The sequence below is a fragment of the Rhinoderma darwinii genome, chromosome 13 (genome assembly GCF_050947455.1).
Source record: "Rhinoderma darwinii isolate aRhiDar2 chromosome 13, aRhiDar2.hap1, whole genome shotgun sequence".
In the NCBI taxonomy this organism is placed as follows: domain Eukaryota; kingdom Metazoa; phylum Chordata; class Amphibia; order Anura; family Rhinodermatidae; genus Rhinoderma; species Rhinoderma darwinii.
The window spans coordinates 15,570,575-15,584,198 of record NC_134699.1 but is presented as its reverse complement, the minus strand read 5'-3'; the positions used below and the strand labels follow the sequence as shown (position 1 = coordinate 15,584,198).

The following is a 13,624-nucleotide window of genomic DNA, read 5'->3' as shown; positions in this document are numbered from 1 at the left end:
TTTGGCATATGCGCTGGGAGCGTTCTCAACGTATACGCCAAACGTATACTCCAAACGCAGCATGAACATCGCCTACGATGTGTTTCAGTGGATATTGGCTGCCGCTCCAGCAGATACCACAAATTTTGATCTGCGAAGACGTGACTGCACCTCTGCAACAGTGGACGTGAAAATGTATTCCTAGATCCGGCATATAATAGAGGATAACCACCTTCACCGTGACCAAATACCGGATGATCAAACGCTCGGCCAATCCCACCCCCGATAGAGCCGGAAAGTGCAGCCCACGGAAGATGAATTGTTCCACTTCACATTCTTTTGGACTGAAATATGAATATGATATGCGCTCGATCTCCAGATCTTACATCATAACCATATTATGCTCGGTGCTTATCGCCCTATTGTTACTTATTAGGGGTTTGAATGAAATTGCAATTGTACATGCGCTGGTGATTTTGCAATTGAAAAAAAAATATAGAAATGTGATAAGATTGTTAGGAGTGCATGGAAGCGCATGTACACATTCTATCTTATTCACCCGCGTAGGTTAAAACAACACTAGACAAAACTGATACACTGTGTTATGTCTTGTCTAGAGCCTTAAGGGATGGGGCATGACAGCGAATCAAAAAACACCAAAGACAGAATGCCGGTGTCATGCTCCGCCTCTTCAGGCCCATGATATCAGTTTTTCGGAGTGTCCCTTTAACACTAGTGGCGATAAGATTGCGATCTACCATGAGTAAACCGCGTAATAAAATGTATATTCAACCACTTCTCTATTCTCAACGTAGCCAGGACACCGCTGTGATCAGTGCGGATCTAAAGTTCAGACACGCTAGAATTTTATGACATATGTATTTGATATTCTATAAGTCTTTCGTGAGAAACTCCTTTTCCTCTAATATTTTAGTGTCAATACCCCAGTCACTACATTACTATTGAAAAACGATTAGGATTTGTTACATCTTCTTATTGGTTATTTATTCACTAAACTCCATCAGTAAATCAGTCTCTTCATAATCTACCAGGAGAAGAGTCCAAAACGACCAAGATTTCATTCAATACACAGGCCAGAATGCAATGCCCAAAACAAAAATGGCCACTACGGTTTAGACGTCATTGATGACGCTATGGTTACGGATATCACATGACAATTCAAAGCGTTCTGATTCGCTAAAAGTTAAAATAAGCGGGTCCGAGTTTTTCGCGGCGCGTACAAGGCTGCCACTGGCAAGTATCGTTACCGGGTGATGGAGCCCGAAGTTCTGACGTTTACGATCCCTATAGAAAGTAATAAAATCGTCTTTGTGTGGAACATCACAGCGCAGCTACCGGAGGGAGAGATTTATGTGAGTCTCATCTACATTGTATCAGCTCACACTATGTATTAAACGACGTACGCACTCCCGTAGATGTGTTCTCTGTCACGCACGTTGTATGTATCCACTATTCCCTGGAAAATTCAGTCCAGAAAAAGGAAGATTGCAGCTATAGACGAAGCTTCATGCTCAAAAGTACTGCTACTCCACAGCTTTCTTTCACACTGTTACAGCCCTTAAATACTAGTACTATCTGACCAGTCAAATAAGCAAGTTTTGTGGTGAAATTTCATTAAAAATGGCGTTAATTGCAGGCACATGTATGAAAACGGTTATTGCCCATAGCAACCAATCACAGCAAAGCTTTCATTTTACCAGACAAGTTAGAGAAATGAAAGCTGAGCGCTGATTGGTTGCTATGGGCAGCAAAGCCAGTTTGTCAGACAATTTCTGTAATATTTCTTTTTTTTTCTCACCGTTTCATGTGTAATTTGTGAGAGAGAAAAAATTGTATGTTTCATCCCATGCCAGATTAGGGCCTGCTCACATCATTGTTCGCTTTCCGTTCCGGGTTTCCGTCGGGTGAACCCCGCATCGGAAAGTCAAACTGAAACCACAGCTTCCGTTTCCGTCACCATTGATATCAATGGTGACGGAGACATCGCTAATGCAGATTTCCGGTTTTCCGATGGAATCAATAGCGCAGACGAACGGAAACCATTAGCAATTTTTCCGTCACCATTGCATTGATATCAATGGTGACGGAAACGGAAGCTGTGGTTTGTTTCACTTTCTGTTGCAGGGTTCACCCGACGGAAACCTCCGATGGAACACCAGAACGGAACGAACAGGCCCTTACTCTGGTACTTCCCCTTCAAGCAATGTTTTAGGGAGAATAAGGTTCCTTTGGGTGGCACATCCTTAACCCCTTAATGACCAGGCCATTTTGCACGTTAATGACCCAAGGATTATTTTTTATTTTCTCACAGTCGCATTCCAAGAGTCGTAACTCTTTTTTTATTCCATCGACATAGCCGTATAAGGGCTTGCTTTTTGCGGGACGAGTTGTATTTTTCAATTGCGTCATTTTTGGATGCATATAAAATATCGATTAACTTTTATTAACTTTATTTTAGGAGAGAATTGAAAATAAGCAGCTATTCCAGCATTGATTTTCACGTTATAAATTGACACAGTTTACTATGCAGCGTAAATAACATGTTAACTTTATTCTACGGGTCGGCACGATTACGGGGATACCAAATATGTAGAGGTTTTATATGTTTTCCTACATTTGCACAACAAAAACCCTTTTAGAAAAAAAATTACTTGTTTTTGCATCGCCGCGTTCCAAGAGGCGTCACTTTATTTATTTTTCCGTCGATGTGGCCGTAGGTGGGCTTGATTTTTGCAGGCCAATGTGTAGTTTTCATTGGTACTGTTTTGGGGTACATGGGACTTATTGATTAACTTTTATTTTTTATGGGGGGGAATGGGAGAAAAGAGGGAATTTTGCCGTTGTTTTTTTGAGGTTTTTTCTTTACGCCTTTCATCCGGCGGTTTAATTAATGCGTTCACTTTATTGTTCACATCAATATTGCCAAAGGACAAAAGACGATCCCTTGTTTCCCAGGTACCTATTGAACGCTTACGAATATTATAACGTATAACTTTATTGTAAATGACTATTAAGCATAGAAATGAAGATTAAACGTCCAATGTGAACTGAAAGTCCCTATACAGTAATGCTATCGTTGCTGTGTAGTCTGTACTGAGCGCAGGGTCAAACCACCACCTCTGATGAGCGCACTGCCTGTGTGACACAACTATAGTTAGCGGCTGCAATTCGCTTAGGAAAGGACTTAGAATTAGCAGGAACACATTGAATTTTAAAAGGAGAAATGCCCCCCCCCCCCCCCCACATGTTTCACCACCGTAGTGGCGTCCTAAGGGGAAAATGGGGCGGCGAGCGCGGCCAGGTCTCCCATTTATGACCTCACTCGTGACGTCAGCTAAACTGATGCTACCCATCGAAGTAATCCTCATAAGACAAGCCCCTAGGTGGAGAGATTTGCTCCAATCACGCAGCGCTAACGCCCAACCAATAAAGGTCTTGGCTTTTGCTCCTGTGGTTAGAATGATTGACAGAAGGGTGCTCTAACCCCGCAACGCTAGCACCCAGCCAATAGGGGACGCGCTATCGCGCCTGCGTAGTAGAAGGAGATTTCACCGGATAGATAAGTGTAGAATCCAGTTCACTACGCATGTCAGTGAACTTAGAATGATGATGAAACAATAAATCACAGATGTACCAAGTGTAAAAGGAAGAAAGTCACTGCGCATGTCAATAGACTTGGATACAGAAAGGCAGTGGAAGACACAAATTTAAGTATGTTAAATAGATGGATTATAATAAGAAATACAAATATATTCCACTATCCGTTATTCTGTATCAATATCCATCTACTTGGTAGAGTATCTTATAATTGTTAGTAAGACCGTGTACAAAAAATATATCTAGGTGATAGGAGAGCTGTCAAGGATGGAAAGAAGAGATCACTACATATATCCGTGAGCTTGGACATTGCTCAGTAATATTAACCAGATCACCAGTAGGTTAGGGCATATAAATGAATTCGCAAAAAAGTTTTTTTTTTGGTAAATGTGTATATATATATATATATATATATATATATAATTCTGAAAAAATCTGAGAATAACTTCAGAAAATCGAGACATCAGCAATGTGTACACATATTTAGAGACAAAATATTAGTAAAAATAACATGCGAACGCGACCATATCAGGATGTATTTGTAAGGTTGAATCAGTATTGACCGTATTTAAGAGGACAGCGATTATTAGGAAGTGCAAAAATGTCTGCAAAGCTCATAGGGGGTTCAGGATCTACAAATTACTTATATTCACAAGAAGGCCACAAAAGTGAAGCCTCATGGAGTCCACCAGGACTAAGGCTGTCTAGGCGGTAAATCCACCGCGCATCCTCCTGTAACGACCTACGGTCTAAATGACCTCCTCTGGGACCAGGTTTCAGCACGGTGATACCCCAAAATTGGATGGATCTGATATCATTCTCGTGCACACATCTCATGCGTCTGGACAGTGGAGTATCTTCTCCTCGCTTAATGGAACTTAGATGCTTTGAGATTCTTCTTCTAAATAGTTGAATCGTTTTGCCTACATAAACTTTAGGGCATGGGCATTGTGCAATATATACAACCCCCGCACTCTGGCAGGTAATAAACGGTCTGATCTCATAGGACTTCCCATTAGAAGGATTGACAAATTTCTTCATTTTTGGCATAAAAGGACAGAAGGAACAATGTCAACATGGATAGGAACCAAAGGTAGGTGAGTGGAGCCATGTATCACGTGGTATAGATGGTTTTGAATAGTGGCTATGAACCAAAAATTCTCTCAAATTTCTACTCCTACGATAAGTTAAGCTTGGGGTACTAGTTTGCGCCTCATGTAGATCAGGATCGGCCCAAAAAATGGGCCAATGTTTTTCTAAGATGGTTTTCATTCTCTGGGAACAAACGTCATAAGTCCAAATGCATCTAATGTTAGTACTAGTTTCTCCCGAGTTTTTAGTTTCATTTACAAGAAGATCTATTCGATCTGTCGCCCTAACCCTGGCATAAGCTCTATGTAAACGTTTTTTGGGGTTGCCTCGTGCTCTAAATTTTCGATATAAGGTGTCACGTTCTTTTTGAAAAGCAAGATCGTTGAAGCAGTTCTTTTAGCTCGTAGGTACTAACTTATAGGGATTCCCTTCTTCAGGCTCGGTGGATGATCGCTATTCCAATATAGAAAACTATTAGTGCCAGTAGGTTTACGAAAGATGTCAGTATGTACACTGCCACCAGGATCCAAGGAGATTCTCAGGTCAAGGAAATTAATCTCCATTTTATGAATTTCGTAAGTGAACTTCATACTAATGGTTTTATTGTTAAGAATCGTGAGAAAATCTGAAAATATTCTCCTTTCACCATCCCATAAAATAAAAATATCATCAATATAACGACCCCAAAACAAAATGTGAGAAATGTAAAACAAGATCTTCAGAAAAAACGTGAAAACATTCCCACCACCCCAAAAATAAGTTTGCATAAGTGGGTGCAGAAACTGTGCCCATCGCAGTGCCTTTTAATTGATGGTAAATGTTACCATTAAACGTGAAATAATTGTGTGTTAAAAGAAAATCAAGAAGTGTAAGGACAAATTTGTTGTGTGACTGAATCTGAATACTTCTAGAGCTGAGAAAGTGTTTTACGGCTGCGAGTCCAAAATTGTGTTGTATATTAGTGTATAACAATTCTACATCGATACTTGCTATAAGAGTAGTCTCTCTGTTACATGAATTTCGTGAATTCTGGTGACAATGTCCTTAGTATCCCGCAAGAAGGATGGAGGGGCAGTGACAAAGGATGATAACATTTTATCAACATAAATGCTGATCCCTTGTGTTAAAGGGGCTCTGTCACAACATTATAAGTGCCCTATCTTCTACATAATGTGATCCGCACTAACGATAATTTTTGACGGAGTGATCACCTATTTTAGCTTTATGCTAATGATTTTCTTAATAGACAACTGGGCGTGTTTTACTTTTTGACCAAGTGGACGTTGTGTAGAGAAGAGTATGACGCTGACCAATCAGCGTCATACATTTCTCTCCATTCATTTAGTCAGCACATAGTGCTCTTACTAGATCACTATGTGCAGCCACTTACACACACAGTAACGTTATTGAAGTGTCCTGAGTGTTAATAGACATCATTACCAACCAGGACGTGATATCTATTCAGAATCCTGACACCTCGGTAACGTTTGTGTGGGAGTTACAGCACAGCAAGCGTAATCTCGCGAGATTACGCTGTAAATGACAGCCCAGCGTGATCTCAATGTTCTGTGCTGTAAGTCACACACAAACGTTACTGAAGTGTCAGGATTGTGAATAGACATCACGTCCCGGCTGGAGGTGAGGTCTATTAACTCTTAGGACACTTAAGTAACTTTAATGTGTGTGTGTATGTGGCTGCACATAGTGATATCGCTATATGCTGTGTAAATGAATGGAGAGAAGTGTATGACGCTGATTGGTCATTGATTGGTCAGCGTCATACACTTCTCTCCACAACGCCCACTTGGTTAAAAAGTAAAACACACCCAGTTGTCCATTGAGAAACTCATTAGCATAAAGCTAAAATAGGTCATAACTCCGTCAAAAATGATAGTTTTTCTTAATAGAAAACACTGGTGTAATCTACATTACAGCGCCGATCACATCATGTACAATATAGGCCACTTATAATGTGGTGACAGAGCCTCTTTAAGTTCTCATTGCCTGAGACTATAGGTCTGCCAGGGACAGGGTGAGAGGCCTTATGGACCTTCGGGAGTGCATAAAAAGTAGCCAAAGTAGGTGCAGGGTTAAACATTTGTTTGAATTCATCTCGTGTGATAAGAGCTTTAATTTTAGTTTCAAAGTATATTCCGTTGTTGAGATAGAAATTTATCAGTAGGATTACTATCCAGAATTGTATATGTGGTGGTGTCACCAAGTAACCTCTGGACCATACTCACATAGTCAGTGCCGTCCATGATCACTATGATCCCACCTTTATCTGATGGCTTAAAAATGAGATCTTCATTCCTGGATAATTCTTCCAGAGCTAATTGTTCACTTTTACTGAGATTATCAAAGACTCTAGAGCTTTGTTCTGAGTTGTCGTAAATCCGTACTGACCATTTTTACCAAAGTATCTATGTGCGAGTACTGTGATAAAGGAGGTGTACTCTTAGATTTAGGATGAAATGAAGAAAAGGGACCAATTGCCTCACTCGCTGGATATTCGTTCTCATCATACAAATCCTCCAAGGCCCTAAGGGCCCTCCTCTCTCTACGATCAATATCACCATTATCCTGTGACTTTGCTTTGTGATAATTATGTAATGCAAGTTTTCTGGCGAACAAATTTATGTAATCCATAAAAATTCATCATATGCCGGTGTTGGGGTGTAGGACAAGCCCCTACGTAAAAGATGCTGTTGATGGAAATCAAGTTGGTAAGTAGAGAGATTGAAAATTTGCATTTCATTTTCTATTGTTTTATCCCTTGTTACATCTCTTCCTAAAGCTAATTGTGATTGGGTCCCCATCGTAATGTTGCTGGTTTTAAAAAAGGATTGGGGGGAACTGTAGGAGTTCCTATTGAACATGGGATGTTCGTACCGGTTTGATTTACCATCGATCCGATAGAATTGGATGTCATGGCTGATGTTGAAGAGGTAAGTGAATTGATAGATAAGGATGGTGCTGTAGAGGTTATAGGTGCCCCCCCCCCCATACGTTGGATTCTGTCTGCATGGTGCAGCGTTAGAATGAGTACTACGGTTATGCGTGTACTTGTGATCTGGATGTCTCCAAGGGACCTGATGTTTTTTGCGGGCAATATAATTAAGTTTTCTAATTTTATGTTTGGTCCCTAGACTTGTTCGTTTAATTGTCTTGAATCGTCTGTACCTGAGAAATCCGTTTCCGACTGATCGGTATATCTCGTTTCACGGTTATATCTTGTATCTTGATTATAGGTGGGACATGGTCTACGAATGTACACTTGTCCAGTATCAAAATCTCTCCGGTCTCGTACGTATTTCCGATGTTTCCTATCCTTAATTTCCACCTGTAGATTTTCTATATTTTTTTTTGGGAATCGGGATTCACATACCGGTAAGGAATTTAGTGATATACAGGTACTTAATTCCTTACCGGAAGTCACGGTATGTGAATCCCGATTACAAAAATATCTGGGAAATTAAGGATAGGAAACATCGGAAAGATGTACGAGACCGTAGAGATTTTGATACTGGACAAGTTTTCATTCCTAGACCACGTCCCACCTATAATCAAAATACAAGATATAACCGTGAAACGAGATATACCGATCAGTCAGAATCTGATTTCTCAGGTATGGACTATTCTAGACAATTAAATTAACAAGTAAGACTAGGGACCAAACGTAAAATTAGAAACCGGAATTATATTCCCCCCCCCCAAAAAAACATCAGGACCCTTGGAGACATCCAGATCACTAGTACACGCATAACCGTAGTACTCATCCTAACGCTGCACCATGCAGACCAAATCCCACGTATGGGGGGGGGGGGGGCACCTATAACCTCTACAGCACCATCCTTATCTATCAATTCACTTACCTCTTCAACATCAGCCATGACATCCAATTCTATCGGATCGATGGTAAATCAAACCGGTACGAATATCCCATGTTTAATAGGAACTCCTACCGTTCCCCCCAATGCCTTTCATTTTTAGGACCAGCAACATTACGATGGGGACCCAATCACAAATAGCATTCGGAAGAGATCTAACAAGGGGTGATACAATAGAAAACGAAATGCAAATTTTCAATCTCTCTACTTACCAACTTGTTTCCATCAGGAGCATCTTTTACGTAGGGGCTTGTCCTACCCCCCAACACCGGCATATGATTAATTTCTATGGATTAAAGACATAAATTTGTTCGCCAGAAAACTTGCATTACATAAGTATCACAAAGCAACTTCACAGGATAATGGCGATATTGATCGTAGCGAGAGGATGGCCCTTAGGGCCTTGGAGGATTTGTATGATGAGAATGAATATCCAGCGAGTGAGGCAATTGGTCCCTTTTCTACATTGCGTCCTAAATCTAAGAGTACACCTCCTTTATCACAGTACTCGCACATAGATACTTTTGTAAAAATGGTCAGTACGGATTTACGACAACTCAGAACAAAGCTCTAGAGTCTTTGATAATCTCAGTAAAAGTGAACAATTAGCTCTGGAAGAATTATCCAGGAATGAAGATCTCATTTTTAAGCCATCAGATAAAGGTGGGAACATAGTGATCATGGACGGCACTGACTATGTGAGTATGGTCCAGAGGTTACTTGGTGACACCACCACATATACAATTCTGGATAGTAATCCTACTGATAAATTTCTATCTCAACAACGGAATATACTTTGAAACTAAAATTAAAGATCTTATCACACGAGATGAATTCAAACAAATGTTTAACCCTGCACCTACTTTGGCTACTTGTTATGCACTGCCGAAGGTCCATATGGCCTCTCACCCTGTCCCTGGCAGGCCTATAGTCTCGGGCAATGATAACTTAACACAAGGGATCAGCACATATGTTGATGACATTTTATCATCTTTTGTCACTTTTATCCCTCTTGCGGGATATTAATGACACTGTCACCAGGTTCACGAAATTCATGTAATAGTGACTAATCTTGTAGCAAGTATCGATGTAGAATTGTTATACACTAATATACAACATAATTTCGTATTCGCAGCCGTAAAACACTTTCTCAGCACCAGGGGGATTCAGTTTGTCACACAACAAATTTGTCCTTACACTTCTTGATTTTCTTTTAACACACAATTATTTCACGTTCGATGGTAAAATTTACCATCAATTAAAAGGCACTGCGATGGGCACAGTTTCTGCACCCACTTATGCAAAGTTCTTTTTGGGGTGGTGGGAATATTTTCAATTTTTTCCGGAAAATCTTCTGTTTTACATTTCTCACATTTTGTTTTGGGGTCGTTATATCGATGATATTTTTATTTTATGGGATGGTGAAAAGACAATATTTTCAGATTTTCTCACGGTTCTTAACTAATACCATTGGTATGAAGTTCACGTATGAAATTCACGAAACTGAGATAAATTTCTTGACCTGAGAATCTCCTTAGATCCTGGTGGCAGTACATACTGACATCTTTCGTAAACCTAATGGCTCTAATAGTTTTCTATATTGGAATAGCGATCATCCACCATGCCTGAAGAAGGGAATCCCTATAAGTTAGTACCTAGGAGCTAAAAGAAACTCTTTTAACGATTTTGCGTTTCAAAAAGTATGTGACACCTTAAATCGAAAATTTAGAGCACGAGGCTCCCCCAAAAACATGTTTGCATAGAGCTTATGTCAGGGTGACAGATCGAATGGATCTTCTAGTAAATTAAACTAAAAACTCGGGAGAAACTAATACTAACATTAGATGCATTGGGACTTATGACGGCTGTTCCCAGAGAGTGAAAAACATTGGCCCATTATTTTGGCCGATCCTGATCTACATGGGATGCTAACTAGTACTGTAGAAAAAAATCCTCAGCACATCCGCATTAGAAAAATATAAAAAAAAGCTTTATTTCGACATAATATAAAAGTCCATAAGACATTGCATGGGACGTGTTACCACTAACGCGTTTCGAACAGAGTGTTCTTACTCATATCATAACGTAACACACTTAGGACATGTGTTTTAAAATTAACATTGACCAATCCCGTAACATTTAAGGTCAGAAAGGAACTACCACTTTTTTGAAAAGCAAGTTAATTAATCTGCAGGTTTGCTGCAGCCGCACCTGTACATAGAAGCTTGTACACAGTAGTCTAGGTAAAAAGATATGCGGTATTACACAAGTTTATGGAAAGAAACCCATAGCACACATTAATTTGATGGTATAAGGGATATCAGACATAATAGAAAATTACAAAAATATACATATGGCATAGATCGATGTTTAATGAAAAACACAAGTAAAAATGCAAAGTTTCTACCATTCAGTGCATTATTTTTGCGCTTTCCAACTTTTTCGTTTGCAAAAATTTTTCTTAAACTTAAAATAGGAAGTTTGTTGCTGTAGTAGAATTGATTGTAGAAAAAAGATTTAAGCAACCTGGGAATTGGCTGTGATGTTGGGCAGCGCATTGTGTGTACAGGAGCGCTACATACACACATCTATACAGTATAACAACGTTGAACAAATGCAATTGTGTGATTTTTTTCTTTAGATGATTTTAGCAGAGATCATATGCACTAGATATATATGTGAATTTGCTCATAATATACTTAGGGTCTTATCTGCACCCTAAAACAAGGGGGCGGACTAGGAGAACTAGAAGACAAATCTGGCTAAAAGACATAAATATAAAAGATCTCCCCTCCAGTTTAATCCTTCGGGGTAACTGGTTTCTATTTGGAGAATCCAAAAGGCTTCCCTGTTGTGGAGATGATTTCTCCAATCACCTCCTCTAACTGCTTATTCACTTCTATACCATGGAATCTAAAATATTCCAAAGAACTATTGTGTATCCATAAAGTGTTTGGCTGCTCCAGATGTTTTGACGGAAGTTTTTAGGATATCTGATGTGTTCTGCAATGCGTGTTTTTTATTTTCTAGTAGTACAGCCAATATATTTGAGGTTGCACGAAACGCATAAGATGTAAATTACATGATGTGTATCGCAGTTTATAAAATAATTTATTGGATGGATTTTTCTGTTGGGTAAATTAAATTCTTTTGTTTTTGTGCTATATTTACATACATTACATCTATTGCCACCACATTTGAAAAAAACCTTTTTGCGATAACCATATCTTACTAGTAGTGTTAGATGTAAAAACGCTCGGTGAAAGTAGATCACCCAGACTTTTGCCTTTTTTTAGACACATATTTGCATCCTTGGCTCAAGATTTTGGACAATATATTATCTTGATTAAACATAGAAATATAAATGATATTAGTGATCTGGGTGTAATTCGAGCTGCGTGCAGTAGAGAAAACGATAGGGGATATTAATGAGGAATCTATTATCCTTCTGTTATCCTAACTGCGATTGTTGTGATTTATTTTTAACAAAATTCCAGCCTTTTCTCCGCATTCACTTTTCCTGGCTTCTGTGTGACCGTCTCTGCTCTAGATCCTTGCATTGTATAGAAAAAGACAGATTGTCTGAACACGCTCTTCTAGTTCTGATTAGTTCACCTTGCGGTATTGCTTTCACAGTGTGACTAGGGTGACAATGGATGCAAGTAAAATAGTATTTCCTGCTAAGGGTTTACGGTATAAACACGTGGAAAAAAGTTTGTTTTGTAGATCCCCATTTAGAAGTAAGTCCTAAAATGAAGTTTCAGAACTGGAGGTATTAAAAGTAAATTTTAAATTCAAATTGTTGTCATTGATGAAATGTATGAAATGTGGTGTTAAAGTTACATCTCCAGCCCAGACCAGGAGCAGGTCGTCAATATAGCGCCCAGACCACATGATGCTATACGGGTTAATTTCAGAGAACATGTATATTTCTTCCCACCAGGACATATAAAGATTGGCTAGAGAAGGGGAAAATTTAGAGCCCATGGGAGCGCCTTCAATTTGAATGAAAAACTCATTGTCAAAGCTGAAAAAATTGTTACTCCACAGACCTCAAAATGAACTCCTGTAATTCTGGGGTATAGGTACTAGATCTGTTTAGATGAAATTGAACAGTAGATTGTGGGGGATAAAGAAGACATCGCACATGAGCCAGGAAAAGTGAATGCGGAGAAAAGGTTGGAATTTTGTTAAAAATAAATCACAACAATCGCAGTTAGGATAACAGAAGGATAATAGATTCCTCATTAATATCCCCTATCGTTTTCTCTACTGCACGCAGCTCGAATTACACCCAGATCACTAATATCATTAAAAAAAATATTCCTATGTTATATCAAGATAATATATTGTCCAAAATCTTGAACCAAGGATGCAAATATGTGGCTAAAAAAGGCAAAAGTCTGGGTGATCTACTTTCACCGAGCGTTTTTACATCTAACACTACTAGTAAGATATGGTTATCGCAAAAAGGTTTTTTCTAAATGTGGTGGCAATAGATGTAATGTATGTAAATATAGCACAAAAACGAAAGAATTTAACTTACCCAACAGAAAAATCCATCCAATAAATTATTTTATAAACTGAGATACACATCATGTAATTTACATCTTATGCGTTTCGTGCAACCTCAAATATATTGGCTGTACTACTAGAAAATAAAAAACACGCATTGCAGAACACATATCAGATATCCTAAAAACTTCTGCCAAAACATCTGGAGCAGCCAAACACTTTATGGATACACAATAGTTCTTTGGAATATTTTAGATTCCATGATATAGAAGAAGTGAATAAGCAGTTAGAGGAGGTGATTGGAGAAATCATCTCCACAACAGGGAAGCCTTTTGGATTCTCCAAATGGAAACCAGTTACCCCAAAGGATTAAACTGGAGGGGAGATCTTTTTCGCCCCCTTGTTTTAGGGTGCAGATAGACCCTAAGTATATTATGAACAAATTCACATATATATCTAGTGCATATGATCTCTGCTAAAATCATCTAAAGAAAAAAATCACACAATTGCATTTGTTCAACGTTGCTATA

General features: G+C 39.0%; 1 protein-coding gene across 3 annotated transcripts in view; it reads left to right on the top strand.

Moving 5' to 3' along the window:
• Positions 1 to 1,171: 1,171 nt before the first annotated feature.
• Positions 1,172 to 13,624, top strand: part of RDM1 (RAD52 motif containing 1) — a 58,517-nt gene continuing 46,064 nt past the window's right edge. For all 3 annotated transcript variants that reach the window (XM_075845765.1, XM_075845766.1, XM_075845767.1), the window contains exon 1: positions 1,172 to 1,352. In XM_075845765.1, the coding sequence (XP_075701880.1) occupies positions 1,254 to 1,352 (99 nt within the window). In that variant the 5' untranslated portion in view covers positions 1,172 to 1,253. The remainder of the gene's footprint in view (positions 1,353 to 13,624) is intronic.